The 17445-nt window shown below is 49.2% G+C and overlaps 1 protein-coding gene across 1 annotated transcript; it reads left to right on the top strand.

Moving 5' to 3' along the window:
* Positions 1–217: 217 nt before the first annotated feature.
* Positions 218–17106, top strand: LOC104458947 (fatty acid desaturase 2-like; the record flags this gene model as incomplete). The annotated part of the gene is made up of 12 exons (XM_010079910.1): positions 218–445; positions 5739–5849; positions 7517–7714; positions 8169–8270; positions 9192–9317; positions 11057–11117; positions 11616–11692; positions 11915–12012; positions 12868–12964; positions 14394–14473; positions 15323–15448; positions 16858–17106. Coding segments are annotated over 12 exons (1356 nt in total), but the record flags the coding sequence as incomplete, so codon positions are not given.
* Between the last annotated feature and the right edge of the window lie 339 nt (positions 17107–17445).

Genomic DNA, 17445 nt, shown 5'->3' with positions numbered 1-17445 from the left:
CGAGAGGAGAAAGTGCATCAGTGCGGGGAAAAACCAGCCGAGGGGGCACTTCGCAACGAGCGGCGGATCGCAAGGGCCGGGCGGCGGGAGACAAAGAGAAGGGAGGGGCATCAGCTGAATTACATCGCGCCAGGAAAGCTTTTCCCCTCCGGCGTATTCCCTAAGAAGAGCAAGAACAGGTCGTGTGTGTCCCCCCCAACCGCCGCCCCTTCGGAAGACAAAGAAGCGAGTTGGTTTTTTTTTGGGGAAAGGGGGTGAGAAAGGGGAATCGGGGGAGCCGGGGGCGCAGCTCCGCTTCTACACCTGGGAGGAGATCCAGCAGCACAACGTGAGGACGGACAGATGGCTGGTGATAGAACGAAAGGTTTATAATGTCACCAAATGGGCTAAGAGACACCCGGGGGGGCAACGAGTCCTCGGCCACTACGCCGGAGAAGATGCCACGGTAAGGACCCCACGCACGGCCACCCACGGGGCTGCCTCCCAGCTCCCACCAGCAGCCTCTTGACAGGTCCATGCCTTCCTGGGGCTTACTGAGAAGCCACCCAGCTTTTGTGCAGCCAGCTGTCTGCCTCTCTTTCTCTTTTTCCTCATCTCTCTAACACCTGCTGTACACCCCAGCTCATCTCTTTTCTCTGCTTTCTAGGAGCGGGGGGGGGAAAAAATAAAATAAAATAAAAAAAGGTTGGTCCAAATGGATGCAACTCCTTGGCCATCGAGGGCGTTGAGCCATGGCGATTCGTGCAGCAGCATCTGGAAGATTGGTTGGTTAGAAATTGCTCGGCTCTGCTTAAATCCTGCTGTTTCGGCTTTGTCTCTTGGTTTGTGCTGTGCCTGGAGCTCTGAATCCATGAGCAAAGTGGCCCCAAGTCTTCCCTGGCTAGCTTATGACATGCAGAGGCACAGCAGCCAAGCACAAGAAAGGGTTAACGAGAGGCCAGCCTGGCTTTCAAAGTTGCTTCTGTGAGGAGGGTGAGCTTGAGGCTTTCGAACAAGGAGCTTTTTTAGCTTTTTTCCCCAGGAGAGAATTCTCTGGAGAATTTAGTTACAGGTTTCTAAAAAAATAAAAAAAAAAAAAAAAAAAAAAAAGAAACCAAACCCATTTGCTGCTGCTCCAGCTGCTTCTGCACTTCAGAGCTGGTTTCAGCTACCTCTCCTCTTTCAGCTACTTAAAAAAAATAAAATAAAACAAACAAACAAAAACCTTGAAAAAGGATCAAATTGCCTCAGAGATCGCTGTCTGCAGTTTCCCTCAGCCACCTTCTTCAGAAGTGCATCCAGAGAGCATGTTCCCTCCCCAGGGCATTCGCCCATAGTTCATCCAGTTGAAAATGCCCCGAATATGTGCATGGGAAGCGGCAGGAGAGCCCAAGCTGGAGCATTAACTGTTCGTCTCCCACGGCTCCGAACACCTTCCAGGAGGAGGCTCCGTGGGGGGCAGAATTCATTGTCAGGAGTTACTAACCTTTCCCTTCCGTCCGTCTCCCTTTGCCTGTGGTCCCTGGCTGTTTTCCATTCTTTTCCTTGAAGCACGGAGATGCATTTTGGTGTTGCTGTCCCCTTCCCAGCAATCCTCTGAATGAATAGCTTTTTCCCCTCAAAAAGATGGGCCAGGTTTTACTTTCAACTGCTTCAAGGCAGGCCTGCTGAAACCGGAGGAATTTGACTCTTATTCCCAAGAATTTAACTCCAATATCTCCACTAGAAACCAAAAAGCATCTGCTATTGCAATTGTCTCGGCTGCTTACAAGGGAGACTGAAGCACAGGTTTGTGCTTCTGCCACTGCTGGTCCTCCTCCCACCTCCCCAGCCCAGTTGCATCCCAGTATACTCAGAGCACATGGTCTTAAGAAGGCTGTGAAATTGTTCATCACCACTCTGAGCACTCAGGCAGATTTGGCATCTGCTTTCCAGCTTCCCTGGGGTAAAGAACAGTTTGCTGCCAGAAAAAAAAAAAAAAAATCTTTCTTTCCATTCAGGGTGAGAAAGCCTTGGCCTCGACCCTGTCAAGGCTTAACTAACAAGTTTCATTCTGTGTTGCAAGATGTCACAACTGGAAGAGGTTAGGAGGAGGCAAAGGCAATGATAAAAATTCAGTTTAACATGTTGACATTCCTAGTTCTTTCATCTTTCTCAGATTCTCCATAGCACCACACATAGGCAGGGCCTCCAGCCCAGCAAACCCACCAAAGGCCCCTCAGCATCTCCTCCATTTATCTTGGACCAATCCTCTAGAGGATCTCATGTACCCAGCTCCCACAAGCTGCCCCCGACAGACTCGCTGGACTCCACATCTCCGCCCGGCCGCTCTGAAGACACCCTGCCCGGTGATGTGTGAGCGGGTTCACCTCAGGATGCTCACAGATGCTGTCCGGGCAGCTGTTCGTTCGGCGTGCTCAGCTCGTGGCTGTCCGGTTAGGAGCACTCAGGCTGGCTTACCCACCAATTTCTGCTGCAGGTGCTAACGCCACTGAGCATTCATTCCTTTTGGGCCATGCTTTAATGTTTTAGGCTGGGCAACCCGTTCTGGTATCGCATCACGCACAGCTGCCTTCAGAAAGGGAAGGCAAGAGTACGCGAGGGCACCTCGAGGTCTTTCTGGTTCAGAGATGTTCAAGGATGTGGAAGAACATCCTTGTACTGACTGCCCTAAGCACTGCAAAAGCTGAGGTACCGTTCACACCTCGCTAATCCAAAGCGTTTTTCACAGCTGGGATGACTCCCACTCGCCCACTTCCATCAGCCACTTCAGCTCGTGTGGCCAGCAGACCACAAAGAGGGAGGTCAGGGGTAAATATCGCGTGGCACTTCCCAGAGGTGACCTTTTGCTTTTTTTCTCCTCTAGTACAGAACTGAGGACAATTCCAAAATCCAGGTGGTGTCTTATATTAGTAAAGGAGATGCGTGAGCTGTAGCTAAAGCAGTCCCTCCATCGCTGGAGCTTTGTCTGGTGATGGGAAGAGTATTCAGGAGATGTTCTTATCTCTCCTGCTGGGAGGCTGGACTGGAAAAGCCCGTTCTGTACACATGCCGACAACATACCTGTGTATTACTGCTCAGTAAAGGTAAAACTTTCCTGCTGCCGGTGTTTCCTTCATGGCCCAGGCTTGCGAGAGCAGTGAAGTGGAAGCTAGGTGCACTTTGGAGTAACCGTGGTGTTTTGACATGCGTGATTGCATCTCTGACCAGTTCCAACCTTTACTTTTCATTTTACAGTCTTTAATGCCTCTTAGGTGTTCACCCTCTCCCTCTTTGCCCTTCTTCCCCTTTTTTCACCCCCAAATTGCACAACCCTGCAGCAGGTACAGTCAGCTATTCGCCTCCCCACCCGTCCTGCTCTTCCCTCTTCTTTCACATCATCTGCAAATTGTACCAGGGAAGGAAACTACCCACCAGACTTAATTTCAGGGACACACTTATGAGTCCAAGAGCTGAAAAATGCAACAATAACTGAAGCACTAGTCAAAAAAAAGCTAAAGGCTGGCCTGCTCCCAGTTGTAACCTTGAGCAAGTCGATCCTTTCGTGCATCATCCCCTCCGTAAAAGGGAGAGGCCAGTAGTCCTGAGCCTCAGATGCTGGGAGGATAACACCAGGGTGAAGTACGCATCAGTGATGCTCAAGCAAATTCAATTCCTCAGAGCAGAGCAGGAAGCAGATGATTCAGGACGAGTATTTTGTTGCGTGGGAAACTAAACTGTCTGCAGCACAAGGCTCTAGCATGGTCCTAGAGTTTGACCTTCAATAAAGCAACACCAGTGGCTAACCCGGTCCAGTCCAAAAGCCCTGGTCTCCCTCCTGATGGGGTAAGTTTTGCCAGTGATGCTGTCCTCATGAGTGGACCGGGACAAATTGATCCAAACCTCTCCCTCTGGTGACAGGGATCACTTTCTCCCTGAAATTGGTTACAAAAGGGATAGTTTGGGTACTGGCCTGAGAGCTCTGCTGAGAGTAACTGGGAATTTCTGGTGCTTTACAGAAAAAGCGCACCTCGGTTTCATTTCTGGCATTTTGGTTTGTCTCCCCCATTGAAATTACTTTTTTTTTTCCACCTCCCTCCTTACTTCTTCCCCCACCACCTCTGGCATTTTATTTTCTAATCTTTAAATCATCCCACCAAGTTTTATTTCTCTCCTGCACCTGTAGCTAGCTCTTCTCTCCCCCCTGCTCTCGCCAGGGCTGCGTCTTCTCATCCATCATTTCATCTCTAACTTCTCATCCATCATTTCCTCTCCTCTCATCTATCATTTCTTTAAGTTCAGTGGCTTACATCAGCTTTCACTCTCCCTCCTTATTTGCCTCCCACAGCAAACCTGCTATGGTCAGAGAATTATTTCAAAGCTCAGCCCAAGTTCTTGGAATCAGGTGAAAGTTTCTATTGATTTTAGTGGACTCTGGGACCAAGGTTGTTGGCTGGTATTTTTGAACACCAGAGCTAGACTTCTGATGGAGGTCAGCTCCCAGAAGGGTCAGCTGGACACAGTGGGCACTTTTCAGAGCCAGAAGGGAGGTTGTAGTTAGTCCTTCCTATTAGGCAGTGGGACAGAGGTGGCAAGGCTGAAGCATGGCACTCCTGACTTCTATTTTTGACTCTTTTTTTCTGTACCAGTCTCAGGACTTCACCAAATTCCATCTTTACAGCTCTCCTAGGTGAATTTCTAGAGTTAATTCCAGTTCTGTGCAGTAAGAAAAGGGCAAGGACAGAGTAAGAGCTTCTGAACTTTCTGTCCCTGCCCCTGTCTTTGGGGTTAAAATTCAAGCCGTCCCATGAGAACGGAGGGCTGGGCAAGGTCTCACCACCAGCAGCAGATGCATCCAATAGATGCTCCCACCAGGTATCTGTAGGATATAGCTAAACAAAAACATGTGGAAAGGGGCAGGAGGCTGGAAAAAGAAGAGACAGGCAAACTCCTGAATGCCAGGATCAAAAAGACTCTACAGACAAGGCACCGTCCTTCCATATTAGAAGAAGTCTTGAAAATATGTTAAAAAAAAGAATATTCTAGCTGGGTTTTGTGCTTTTCCAGCCTTGGGAGTATATGGGATAGGATTTCTTTCAAAATTTGCTAGCAAGCACTTTAGAGCCATTGCTTAAAGTTCTGGTATACGTGAGGTTTTGGGTTGGTTCCTTTCTAAGACTTTTTTACTTGGACTTGCATGGAGGTAGAATTGCCTTTATGTCTAGAATATGGTTCTAGAATACAGAAGAGTTCAGGGAGCATTCAGTTACAGAATAAAAAGAGAAAGGCACTCTCCAGAATGAAGAGTCACCACTTTTTCCTCAGCTCTGTTAGTGCTGCGATCTACAGGTCTGGCCAAGGATATTTTTTGTGTCTGCAGTCGTGTCCAGGCTCAGCCACCACGGCCACCTCCTCTCCTGACTTGCCTCCAGGCAGCAGACTTCCCAGGGGTATTTATATCCCCCTGGGGATTTGCACAAATTCCTCTCTGCCTACCTTCTAAGCGAATTAACAGGATTTAGGTATTGAGTTACTTAGGAAAAAAAAAAACATCTGGAGGTGCCTTTCACCATATGTCTAGAGAGCAGCCCAGATCTCACCATGCAATTCCTGCTTGATGAGCAAATTCACCCGCCTCCAGAAGCACTGCCCTGAACGGCGATCCCAGAGATGGAAGCCAGCCTGGCACCCCTCTGTCACAGTAACCTGGGGGGACACAATGGATGGGAATGAGTAGAAAGCACAAGCTAACTCCTGATTCTCTCGTATTTCCACTCCAGGATGCCTTCCAGGCCTTCCACACCAATCCCACCTTGGTGCAAAAGTTTCTCAAGCCACTACTTATTGGAGAGCTTGCTCCAGGGGAACCTAGCCAGGACCGAGACAAAAATGTGAGTATTTGGTTCTGAGCTGGGCTTTATGATGGGAATTTTCCAGCTTTTTTTTTTCCCTCTCGGGATGTCCTCCAGGTCTGGGGCAGGCAGATTCTAAAGTTCTCACCGCAGGTGGCTCCAGAGAGGGGGAAAAGTGCTCAGTGGCTGAACACCTCCACGTAGTGATGTGCACATCCCAGTGTAGATGAAAACGCGTGCAGGAGGATGGTGACACGTTCAGACCGGCTGTACACGCCGTGCCTTTCCCCCAGAGCCACCAGCAGCGCTGTCTGTGGCCATCACGTCCCATTTCTCGCAGCCCATCCCAGGTGCCCAGGATGGACTCATCCCATCCTGAAGGGAAGCGCAAACTGGGATGTGTGGACTGGGAAATGTGCACCAGCTCTCGTGCCCGGTGTCCCTTCTGCTATTCTTTCTCTACAACATGTCATTGCTTGCCTGTTACAGGGGAGGGAGAGGAGCAAGAGAAGGAGTCTGAAAAGACTTCCAGACAAGTTGTCACCACCTCAACAAGACTTGCCTCTCTTTCACTGTTTGCTCTGCAGCTCCTTTGGACAGATTAACTCCCAGGGAAACGGCTCTTTGAGACTCAGACTGGTTTATCCTGCTGAGCCCAGCACCAGCAGAGCTCTGTATGTGTGCCGTGCATGCCATGAGCTGTAGGCACCTACGGGTGGCCCGAACCAGGTGCCTCATTTCGGTGGCTGTGCTTAAGGAGCAGCAACCCAACAAGTAAATTAGCAAGTGGATTAGATGAGATATTAGGAAGAAATGTTTTCCTGTGCGGGTGATGAGGCAGTGGCCCAGGTTGCCCAGAGCAGCTGTGGGTGCCCCATCCCTGGAGGGGTTCAAGGCCAGGCTGGATGAGGCTTTGGGCAACCTGGGCTGGTGGGAGGGGTCCCTGCCCATGGCAGGGGGGTGGGACTCAATGATCTCTAATGTCCCTTCCAACCCAACCCATTCTGTGATTCTATGAAGCACTTTTCCACCCACTCCACGTCCTCAGGGCAGCTCCGTCTCCGTCCCGGACAGCCATTCATTCATTATTCAGGCACAGAGCATGGCATGACTAGCTCTGGCCACGAAACTCAACCCTGTGCTGTTGTTTGTGGCTGGCCATGATTACGACATATCCGTATCACTCACAACAGAGGAGCCGACGCTCACCCACGTTAACCCGGGAACGCTCTTCATGAATGACTGCACGGCAGCTGACCCACATATTAAATAAACCACGGGTGCTCTGGTGTCGGGTGCTCATCGTCAGAGCTTCGGGATTATGCATAAATAACAGGGAATGATGCTCTCCTTCTCCAGCTGCTTATTTCATACGTGTAAAACTCATTCTGGCGAGAGTCATCAGCTGATGTAACTCTGGACAGAGCGAGGCAGCGCTGCTGATTCACAGCACGGCTGGAATTCCTCTCCTAGCTCAAGGTGGGCTTAACCCAGCCAGCATTCATAGGAAAGGGCGATGAAAAGCTAGAATACAGTGTGAATATGGAGGCAGGTCCTTCCTTAATTCTGGAGTAGCCAACCAGTGCAAGAAACAGCCGGGGTTCTTGGTATGGCACTTGGCCTTCCTTCCTCTGATACCTTCAGGCTTCCCCACAAGCTTCCCACCGTGTCTCACATGTCTGTTTTGCTGCGTGTCTGTTTTACAGTCCCAGCTGGTGGAGGATTTCCGGACCCTGAGGAGGACAGCAGAGGACATGAACTTATTCCGAGCAAATCCTTTGTTCTTCTTTCTTTACTTGGGCCATATTCTTGCAATGGAAGTTTTGGCTTGGTTCATGGTTTTGTACTTCGGTACTGGCTGGATCACCACTCTCATCCTTGCCTTCATCCTGACAACTTGCCAGGTGAGAATTTGTAGGCACAGAACATCCTGGCTACGTGGATCGCTCAGGAGAAGGCCAGTGTGCACTGAACTTTCTATATTAGACTAATTAACAATGCAAAACATTCACACCAGTAAAAAATATCCACAACGTACCTGCTGCTGCGGTGCCTTCTGGCCACCCCGACCCAGCGCTGATGGCGGCTCACGTATTTTTCTCACCTCTTTGGCCTTTCATTACAGATCTTGGTGGTAGGTTTAAGGTTGGACTTGATGATCTTAAGGGTCTTATTCAACCTAAATGATTTGATGGTTCTATGCTCCCTTCCAGAACCAAAACAGGGACCTTCACCTTCTCACTTCAATTAATTCCCCCTCTCCCTCAGGCTCACAACTTGCCTTCTATCTCCATTTCCTCTTGTGCTTCAATCTGACTACAAACAGCTTCCTAACTACTCGATTTCCCTTCATCCCAGGCCCAGGCAGGGTGGCTGCAACATGATTTTGGACACCTCTCTGTCTTTAAGAAGTCTTCCTGGAACCACATCACCCACAAGTTCATCATCGGACACCTGAAGGTAAGGGACACCGTGGACCCAGGGTGCTGTGGAAGCAACTTTGACTGTGTTCAAGCAGGAAACTGCAGCTCTAAGCCTTCCCGCAGTGAGCAGATGCACAGAGGAGAAGTTAGTGACCATTGCACATGGAGCTGGTGTGCAGAAGAGACAAGAGAGCATCCTCATAGCTGTTACAGAACACAGCAGTTCCACAAGCTTCTGGGGAACTGCCCCCATTTATTGCAGCTGAGGACAAAGCTTATTAAATTGCGTAACCCCTTGTTTTAACATCCTGTCCTATTTTCACCACGCACTAAGGTATAATATAATGTCCCATCTTGCTACATCCCATCCATTCAAGATACCTTCAGAACCCCCGTCCTGGGCAAGGTCCGGTGCAGTCCAGGCATTTCAGCATCCACCTGCAGTAGGAACTTATCGAGGGTGGGACATAGTTTTGCCTGTTCTCCCAAACCCATCTAGTCTTGCCTGGCTCCTCACGGGCACAGGCAGTAGAGGCAAAGTGGTGGAATAATCAGTGGGACAGCAAGAGGGTTCAGTGGTGGACCTGACAGTGTTGGGTTAATGGTTGGACTTGAAGATCTTAAGGATCTTTTCCAACCTAAATGAGTCTATGATTCAGCTACTAATAACCCCACAAGTGGGAAGACATGGTAACACGCGAATCACTCGGAGTATATTTATTCCCCGTTCTTTCCATATGGATGATCCTTAGCGAAGGCAAACCAGCCCTCTGAAACGAGCAGTCTCATAGCAACCGACAGCCGAGACGCTCACTGCTCACTGCTGTTCCCAAAGCAAGTAACAGTCTGGCCGTAATCAGAGTTGCGCTGTTAGTTTATACAAAAGAACGGGTAAATCCTACCATCAGAGGAACTGGGCTTTTCCGTGGGTTCACTCCTTGTCCTTGTATCTGCCCAGGGTGCCTCTGCAAACTGGTGGAACCATCGTCACTTCCAACACCACGCCAAGCCCAATATATTCAAGAAGGACCCAGATGTGAACATGCTGCATATTTTTGTCCTCGGTGATACGCAGCCTGTCGAGGTAAGGCAAAGTGGGCAAAATGTGGAAAACCATTGTCCTAACGGGCTTCAGAGAATGCTTGTGCAAAACCAAGAGTTGGCTAGTACTGGTAGACATGACAACTCAATCAAGACTTCCAGGAATGTTAAAAAGGAAATGCTTCATCCAGGGATTTAATCTATGTTGTCTGACAGGACATGACACCCTCCCAAACCTTGGGCTGATGAGCAAGACTGACCGTATAATTCCCTATCCATTTCCTATATTGACCACAGGAAAAAGGGTTTTGGGGTAGCTTGGGAAAAGCAATCAAGATAGGACTTGAAAGCAAGTACAAAGTCATTAAAGAAAATTTTTTCCTGCTGGCTTGAAATATCAACATGCGGAGAAAATCTGGTGTTCCTCAATATTTCATCAAGAACATTCCAAACCTGGTCTTCCAATATTAGTCCTGCTGTGCTCCAGACAACCTGGACAAGATCATCTCCACTGGAGCCTTTCCCATGCAGCTGAGGGGATATTGAATTCAATCTGTCCTCCTAGAGACAAAATATTTACTATTATACAAAAACTTACACAATGGACATGAACCATGTGCCATCCTTGGATTTTTTTACAATGGAACAAGGATTTCTAGTTTTAAAAACAAAACCCAAAGAAACCAAACAAGCATCTGCAGCAAGAACAACACGGGAACACAACGTTAAAAAGTGAATGGTTTCTCAGGCAGCTTTTGTACTACTGAGAAAGTAACTCCAGACGCGTGTCGGGGACATAGATGCTGGTATATGGACCTGTACAGAGAATGGTTAAAAGCAGACCGTGATTCTACCATTTAAATAGAAAAGTAAGAATGTAAAGATTTATGACAACAAGGAAAACTGGATCTCCGTCCTAGAAAATATCTGAAATGTTAGGCCAGCATCAGTCTATCCCAATACTCTCTCACACTTGTATGAATCCTTTTCCAGATGATGCTAAGCACCTTTCAGAGCTCAGACCAGAGTGAATGATGTGGCAGATTTATTGGTGCTACAAGACTTACCTTCATTGGGAAGTTCCTATGCTGGAAGCAAAAAAGCAAGCTGGCAGCAATCCAGATTCTCCATCCAGTAGTTCCGTGTGTGAACGCTCCTGGAGCTCCAAAAAGCCACTTCTGTAGAGCTCTAGCTGTTTCACTACAGAGATGAGGTCAGGAGGTTATAGATTTGTGTGATTTGCTGTAGTAACAGCTATGGACCACACTAGTTTTCCCATTGTTGGTAAAGTATTTCCAAGACTTCGCTAATGGCAGGAGTTCATGGGGGCTGAGGGCTGCAGAGATCAAAAAGGATCAATGGTTGGGATGTCTGGCATGGAAGAGTACCCAAGGATCGGTGTCTTGCACTGGCATCCTGCATAGTGACTTCCCAAAGGTCAGACTTTCTGCCTATGACATTTGTGTTGGGAACGACGGAGACGACAACAGCCCTTAGCACAGCCACAGGCATGGCAGGAGGAGGTGGAGAAATGCAGTAAAATGCCAGCAGGCTCTCAAGGAAATAGAAATTATCTGAATATCAAGCCAGAAGACTTTAAAAAGGAATTTACACCTAGCACAATTACCAAGTCAAAATATGTAACCCTACCAAAACACTTTTTACCTGGGGGTGGGAATTGAGTCAGAACTCTCCAGCCAATAAATAAAGTATTGCAGAGAATCTTCTCTTACATGTAAGCATCATAACCCCAGCCTGAGCTTTCTCCTCTGTGTCCTGCAGTATGGCAAGAAGAAGCTGAAGTACCTGCCTTACAACCACCAGCACGAGTACTTCTTCCTCAGTGAGTACCTGCCCTGCGTCCCTCCTTTGTCCGTGAACGCCGGTCGCCCTTCCCAGCCCCTACTGTGTTAGCAGAGCAGCTCCTTAAGTCTCGACTCATCCTTCCATTCCTCAGGACCACCACCATCCCCTCTGCAGGTCCCCACATCCCTTCAGAATATCCAAGTTCAGGGATGCCCAAGCATCCTGAACGTTGCCAGCATGGCCGTGTAAAGCCAGGCAAACGGCAGAGACTGGGAAATAACCTCTGCCTGAGAGGCTCCGTGGAAAAAAAATGCATGTTCCCCGTCAGTGCTCTTTGAGAAGTCACAATGGATGGGTGTGAAGCAGATCCTCCTTTGTTCAGAGAAAGGCAACTGGTCCCCAGCACCAGCAGCTCTCCTCTCTCACCAGTGCTAGGCAGACGTGCCCTAGAACTGGCCCTAAATCACTGCCTGGCTCTCGTGTCCCATGCCTTCCCACCCCTCCCATGGCCAAACCGTTTCCCTTTGCTTTACAGTCTTCCCGCCGCTCCTCATCCCTGTGTACTTCCAAATCCAAATCATCATGACCATGATCAGGCACAAGTTCTGGGCGGTGAGTGAAACCTTCCCTCGACCTTTATGGGATGGCTTGTAAGAAGCCACCCTTGAGGAGCCAGGGAGACCAGTCACCTCTGCAGGAGAGCTGGCAGAGGGAGGGTGGGCAGGGGTTGCATTTTGCTCTATTAATGAATGACCCAGTGTCGTGCCATCACCAGCAAGGAGACATTCTATGAGACAGGCAAAGCGATGCCTGATGCCTTCTCTCTTCCCCTAGGACCTAGCCTGGGCCATCAGCTACTACATGCGCTTCTTTACCATGTACATCCCATTCTACGGCGTGCTGGGATCCCTGCTCCTCCTCACTTTCGTCAGGTAGGAGATAAAGGGCATCCCCGCTGCTCCCCCCTCCCTCCAGCATCAGATGTGCCCCACAGCCCTTCCCTGCAGCCACTGACCCCACAGTGTGTTACCCTGGCTGTTCCCGCTGCTTCACTGGCCTTTTATCACCTCCCAGACCTGCCTGCCCTCCGCAGAGCTGGTTCTGGTGCTCAGCATCTGCCCCTGCCCTTGTGATGGCTCAGCCAGGACTCTCCTTTCTCGCCTCATCCCCTGATCACCCCCGCTGCCCGATCCCAACACATTTATGCATTTTTTTTTCCACTTTGCTCAAGGTTGGAGCTTTCCAGAGTACCTCAAGCCACCCTCTTCCCAGCTGACTGGGAAGGTGATTCATGAGCCCTCCTGCTTCCCAGCACGGGAGATGCTCTGGCGAGTACCAAAGGATGGCATGTGTTCCCACAGGCAGCATTAGTTTTAGGAAAACATTTCATCACAGTAAAAAGCATTTTCTAAAAACAAAAAAAAATTTTTTTTGAGTAAAAAGAAAAGGCAACAGACGTACAAAAACCTTCACAGTATCAGAACCTTTGCCTCCATTTGCTACAAAATTTAATGTCACTGCTCATGACTTCAGTTTTCAAAGTTTCAAAGTTTTTTTCTCGGGAAAACAGGGAATTCAAAAGCCAAACATCTGTGTAAGTGCCTAGCCAACCTTTTCAGCCTGAAATCAAGCTGAAAAACTTCTGACAACCAGCCTGTTATTTCCAAAACTTCCATATTTTGACTAAGCAAAAAGTGCAAGAACAAAGACAGGGTTGTGTCTCTGGCTGCCCCTTGTGCCCCCCCCCGACTCACCCCATCACGCCTTTTGCCTCTTTGGTTTTGAAGGTTTCTGGAGAGCCACTGGTTTGTGTGGGTCACCCAGATGAATCACATTCCCATGGAAATCGACTGTGAGAAGCACAGAGACTGGCTTAGTTCACAGGTAACTAGGGCGGGGGGAAAAATACCTCTGACACTCCAAAAGAGATTAGACATCTCCTCCAAGAGCGGATGGGTTACCAGCATCCCCAGGTACTGGTGTCTGGGCTCTGACCGTGACCCCTCCCACAAAGATGTTCTCCCCTGAGCCAAGACATGGCAGCCCAAATTTCCAGGATTAATTTGACAATCAAAAGGTTCCTTCAGGTTTGAGGCAGCAGCAGGTCCGAGCAGCGCGATCTGGCTTTCCTGGGTGGGGGTATTTTGGCAGATACCTACAGAGCAAATAGAGGAGCCCCCGTGAAAATCAAAGCTGAAGAGAGAGCTCAGTGTATTTCTAAGGTTTCTGGTTCAGCAATAGGGACTGAGATGCAAACCAGCGGCTTCCTACATCTTTTTAATGCGTGGTTTTTCTGCTGAAAGGTTTATTTCCAGTGCTCCAAGTCCTGTGCAGACCTGGAGGATAATAAGAGCAACTTGGCACTGCCCATATGAAATTGTTATAACTGAGCTAAGAGAAGAAATCGTCTCCTGTGTTAATGAGTATAATCAGTATTTGTAGTTGTTAATGGGTGAGCTTTCAAAGCCTGGCAGTCAATCTGTCTCCCTTGTGCTAAAAGCACTAAAGGGTTAAAAATCAAGGGCTGAAAGCACTCCCTTAAGCCCCATTCAGGAAAGCACCTGAGCTGTTGTTTTAAATTAAGGGAGTGAATCGATTGCTGAAGTCATGGGAACGTTCAGATGTTCACCTGGAGCTTTCCCTGAAGCACTTCATGCAACTGGGATGTGTAGGCAGAGAGAGAGGTGGTGAGAGCGATTTGGGGAGGGGGTTAGAAGAGAGGGATATTGGGTGGGAGGCAGAGACGGAAGAAATGCAGGTACCATAGGGAGAAAGGGTAATACGCCTCCGGGTGTGGTTTTAGGATGGGTGGTGAGGAGAGTATATCTCCCATGGTTACCATGTGGAAATCACAGCTCAGAGTGTAAGAGTGTTTTAAGAAAGACTTCTTCCTTTTACAATCATTAACAGCAAGAGCAGCTAAGAAATATTGCCAGAAAATTCAGACCTTGCCCTTAAGGCAACCTGGGCAGTAACCAGCTGGGATGGGGAAGGCAGGCTTTCTGCATCCAGGCACTTTTCCTCCCTCATTTCCCACCTCGGTACTGCCGTTCCCCATCGGCTCTTCAAGGGGAAAGGCTGCCCTGTCCCCAAACTGCCTCCTTCCATTGTCCCCTTACCACCGCTCAAACCTGCGGAGCCGCGGGCAGCACAACATGGACAGCAAAGCCCTGAAGGAGGATTAAAGCCCCAACAGCTGCCCAGCCTTCTGCACCCCACCGCTCAGGGCTGCAGCGAGACCCGTATCAGGCAAAGGGAGCTTGGTTCTGGTTTTGGGGTGAGACTTCACTAACCTTCTCTCTTGCCCGGACAGCTGGCAGCCACGTGCAATATCGAGCAGTCCCTCTTCAATGACTGGTTCACCGGGCACCTGAATTTCCAAATCGAGCACCAGTGAGTACGGACCCGGAATCGTTTGGCCATTAGCAGGTTGTCCCAAGACTGGGCTTGAGGGGAGGGAAGGTCTGCTAAAGGCACCCGTGTGGGGTGGGGCAGCATCCCTGGAGCACCACCACGTGCCAAGGAAAGATCCCAGACTAGGAACAGAACTAGACCTAGACTAGAATTATGACCCCAGGGTCATAGTCTCCTTCTGCGACAGGCAGGGCATCTGTCTCTCTTGCTCCCAAATACTTTAGCTTTCACAATTATTAATTTGGGGTTTAATTAGGAGTCAGTGGTGTGAATCTACCAGTTACAATGGCTCTGGACTCGTATCCTAAGCCACCTACTTGAATTGAAGTATCCATGTCAGAGATCTCTCCCTGAGAGCACGTCAGTGTTTCATAGCTCGGGATGGCTGCACGGGGCTGTCTATGCTGCTGGGCAGCAGGTCCCAGGAAAGGTATTAAAACTGGGGCCGCATGGATGGTTTGTTGCCAATGACAACACAAAATGTGGAAGAGACGGCATTTAGGGGAAAGCTGGCAGGTTTGGAAGCCCGCTTAGGAAACCTCCATTGACCAGCACAGGGCGAGGGGATCCCAAATCTTTCTTTACCTGCTTTGCTGTTCCATGAGCTTCCAGCGATGGGAAATCGATGCGCTCAGTTTCCACAAGCTGCCTTGACAGAGAGGACGGTAAAGCAGGGATCCCTCCTGTGCCTCTCTTGTCTCTGCTTGCGCAGCGGGAGGAGAGGGCGTTCCTAGCGAGCCCTGCTGAGGAGGCAGCTGGAGATGCTCAGCCCTTGGGATGAGTCTCCTGAGTTTCCTCAGCTTTGTTTTCTCTTTTTCTCTATTCAAGCCTGTTTCCAACAATGCCACGGCACAACTTCTGGAAGGTGAAACCTTTGGTGAAGTCGTTATGTGCCAAGTACGGAGTCCAATATGAAGAGAAGCCTCTGGGAAAAGCGTTCATAGACATCGTTGGGTAAGGTCCTTCCAGTCTCCTCCGCAGCTTGCAGTGCAGCGTCGGGAGAACATCCTGTCTTGTCTAGCACAGAGAATTCCAGATACCGCAGACCGTTCAGAAACACCATGTCCATATGTTGTCACCTGGTGTCACCACGTTACGAATCTTCATCTCGCAGCCCCAGGGACACCTGCAGAAATGCAGAAATGACACGGCTCCACCGATTGAGTGGACTGACGCCCGGTGACAACAGATGGGAAACCGCTTCCCTGCATCACGGGGGAAGAAATATCTGTCCCCCGAGCAGCTTCTGCAGCCACAGCACTGCTGTCGGAGTACCCAAGCACTTAGAGGGGTACTAACCTGATCTAATTGGGAATTTTTTAATAATACCTTTTGAATATGCTACATTCAATACTATATTTTGTAAATACTATTCTGACAGCTGATGGTTCTTGCTTTCAGGAGCTGTCAGCACATCTTTAGGCTGCAAAGTGAGACGAATCAAAGGGGAATGAGTCAGGTTACAGCCCGTGCTGGTTCCCGGCTGAGCCCTGCCAGCAGCAAAGGGCTGGTCCCTGTGGGCACAGTTGGAGACTGGTCTAATAGCCCTTGTCAGGCACGCGCTGGCGTAACGTTTCGGTCTCAGTTACTCGGAGGGGAATAATTCATGACAGGGAACATGAGAAAGTATTCTGCAGTCCAGGGATCTCCCCTCTCAAACCATTCGAAGCAAATGCAAATTAAAGCAAAACACCGGCCCCAACATGCAGAAGGGCTGAAAACTGGTTTAAAACCTCCTCTCGTCCTCTTATCCAGTTAGCACAGGAAAACGTGTGCAGCACTGAGACCTGGGGGGGGGGGTGATGCTCAGCATCCCACATCCAGAGCCCATGTCCTTACACAAGTTCTCAGAAACCATCCCAGCAGTTATTTGCCCTCCCAATAGAAGGATCATCTCCCGAAAACCCTACAAAGCCACATTCCCTCCCTCCAGACTGCATTCTACTTGCCAGAGGACTTTGGGGCTCCAAACCAGCTCAGATCCATCACGTCCTATTTGCGGAGCTGATGCCAATGGGAAATTCTGCGTGGGAGTTCCCGGGGGAAGGGGGGAAACTCCTTCAGAGGTGCAACGGGGTGAGCCCAGGCAGTTCTGCTCTGGGGTTTTTTGCAGGCCAGAGGGACCACAGATAACACAGTGGGACATCAGGTGGAGTTCTTGCTCACCAGGTCTCAAACTGGTCACTTTAAGGGCGTAAAGAGCAAAATAGGGAGATCTTCTTGCTGTATCTGCTATGCTGGGGAAAGATATCCTCTAAGGATTCATATTCAAGTTCAATAACAGGCTGCTTTGTAGGAAAAAAAAAAAAACAACTATAGGAGGAAGATTCACAAACCAACTTCTCTTCATTTTCTTCCCACAGGTCCCTAAAGAAATCTGGAGATCTATGGCTGGATGCGTACCTCCATAAGTGATCGTGGATCTTACTGGGGAGGTGTGAGTGCGAGGGAGGGACGGGGGGATGTGCGGGGGGGATCACACATGTGTCTTTTACTCTCAGATTTCAGTCTATATCTACGTGCACCGTTGGAAGGGAGTTTTCTGTCTTGCGAACTGCTACTGGTATGGGCTCAGGCAACCCGTTTAATCCAGACAGATTTCAAATGTCCTTCAGAGGATGAAAAAAAAAAAAAAAATGCCAGTATTGCACAAAACAGAAGGTTGGGAGAGGATGGAGAGGAGGAGTGTTGAAAAACGGGGCATTAATATCCGACCTTGACCTTCTCTTCACAAGATTAATTCTAGTTCTACCTAAACCACACAAGCCCCTGATTCACAGACACTTGAGACTTGTTTGGCTTCAGCGAGCATTTGCAATCCCAGGACACCCCAATCAGCTGATGCCTCTTGCCTACGTTTGTGTAAAAGAGGAGCTCAGCACAGAATCTCATTTTTTATATCAAGGAAAAAAAAACCCAACGCGGTCCGTGATGCCCATTGCAACAGGGAG

Source organism: Pterocles gutturalis, unplaced genomic scaffold, assembly GCF_000699245.1.
Source record: "Pterocles gutturalis isolate BGI_N339 unplaced genomic scaffold, ASM69924v1 scaffold6151, whole genome shotgun sequence".
NCBI lineage: Eukaryota > Metazoa > Chordata > Aves > Pterocliformes > Pteroclidae > Pterocles > Pterocles gutturalis.
This window is presented reverse-complemented; position numbering and strand designations above follow the sequence as displayed.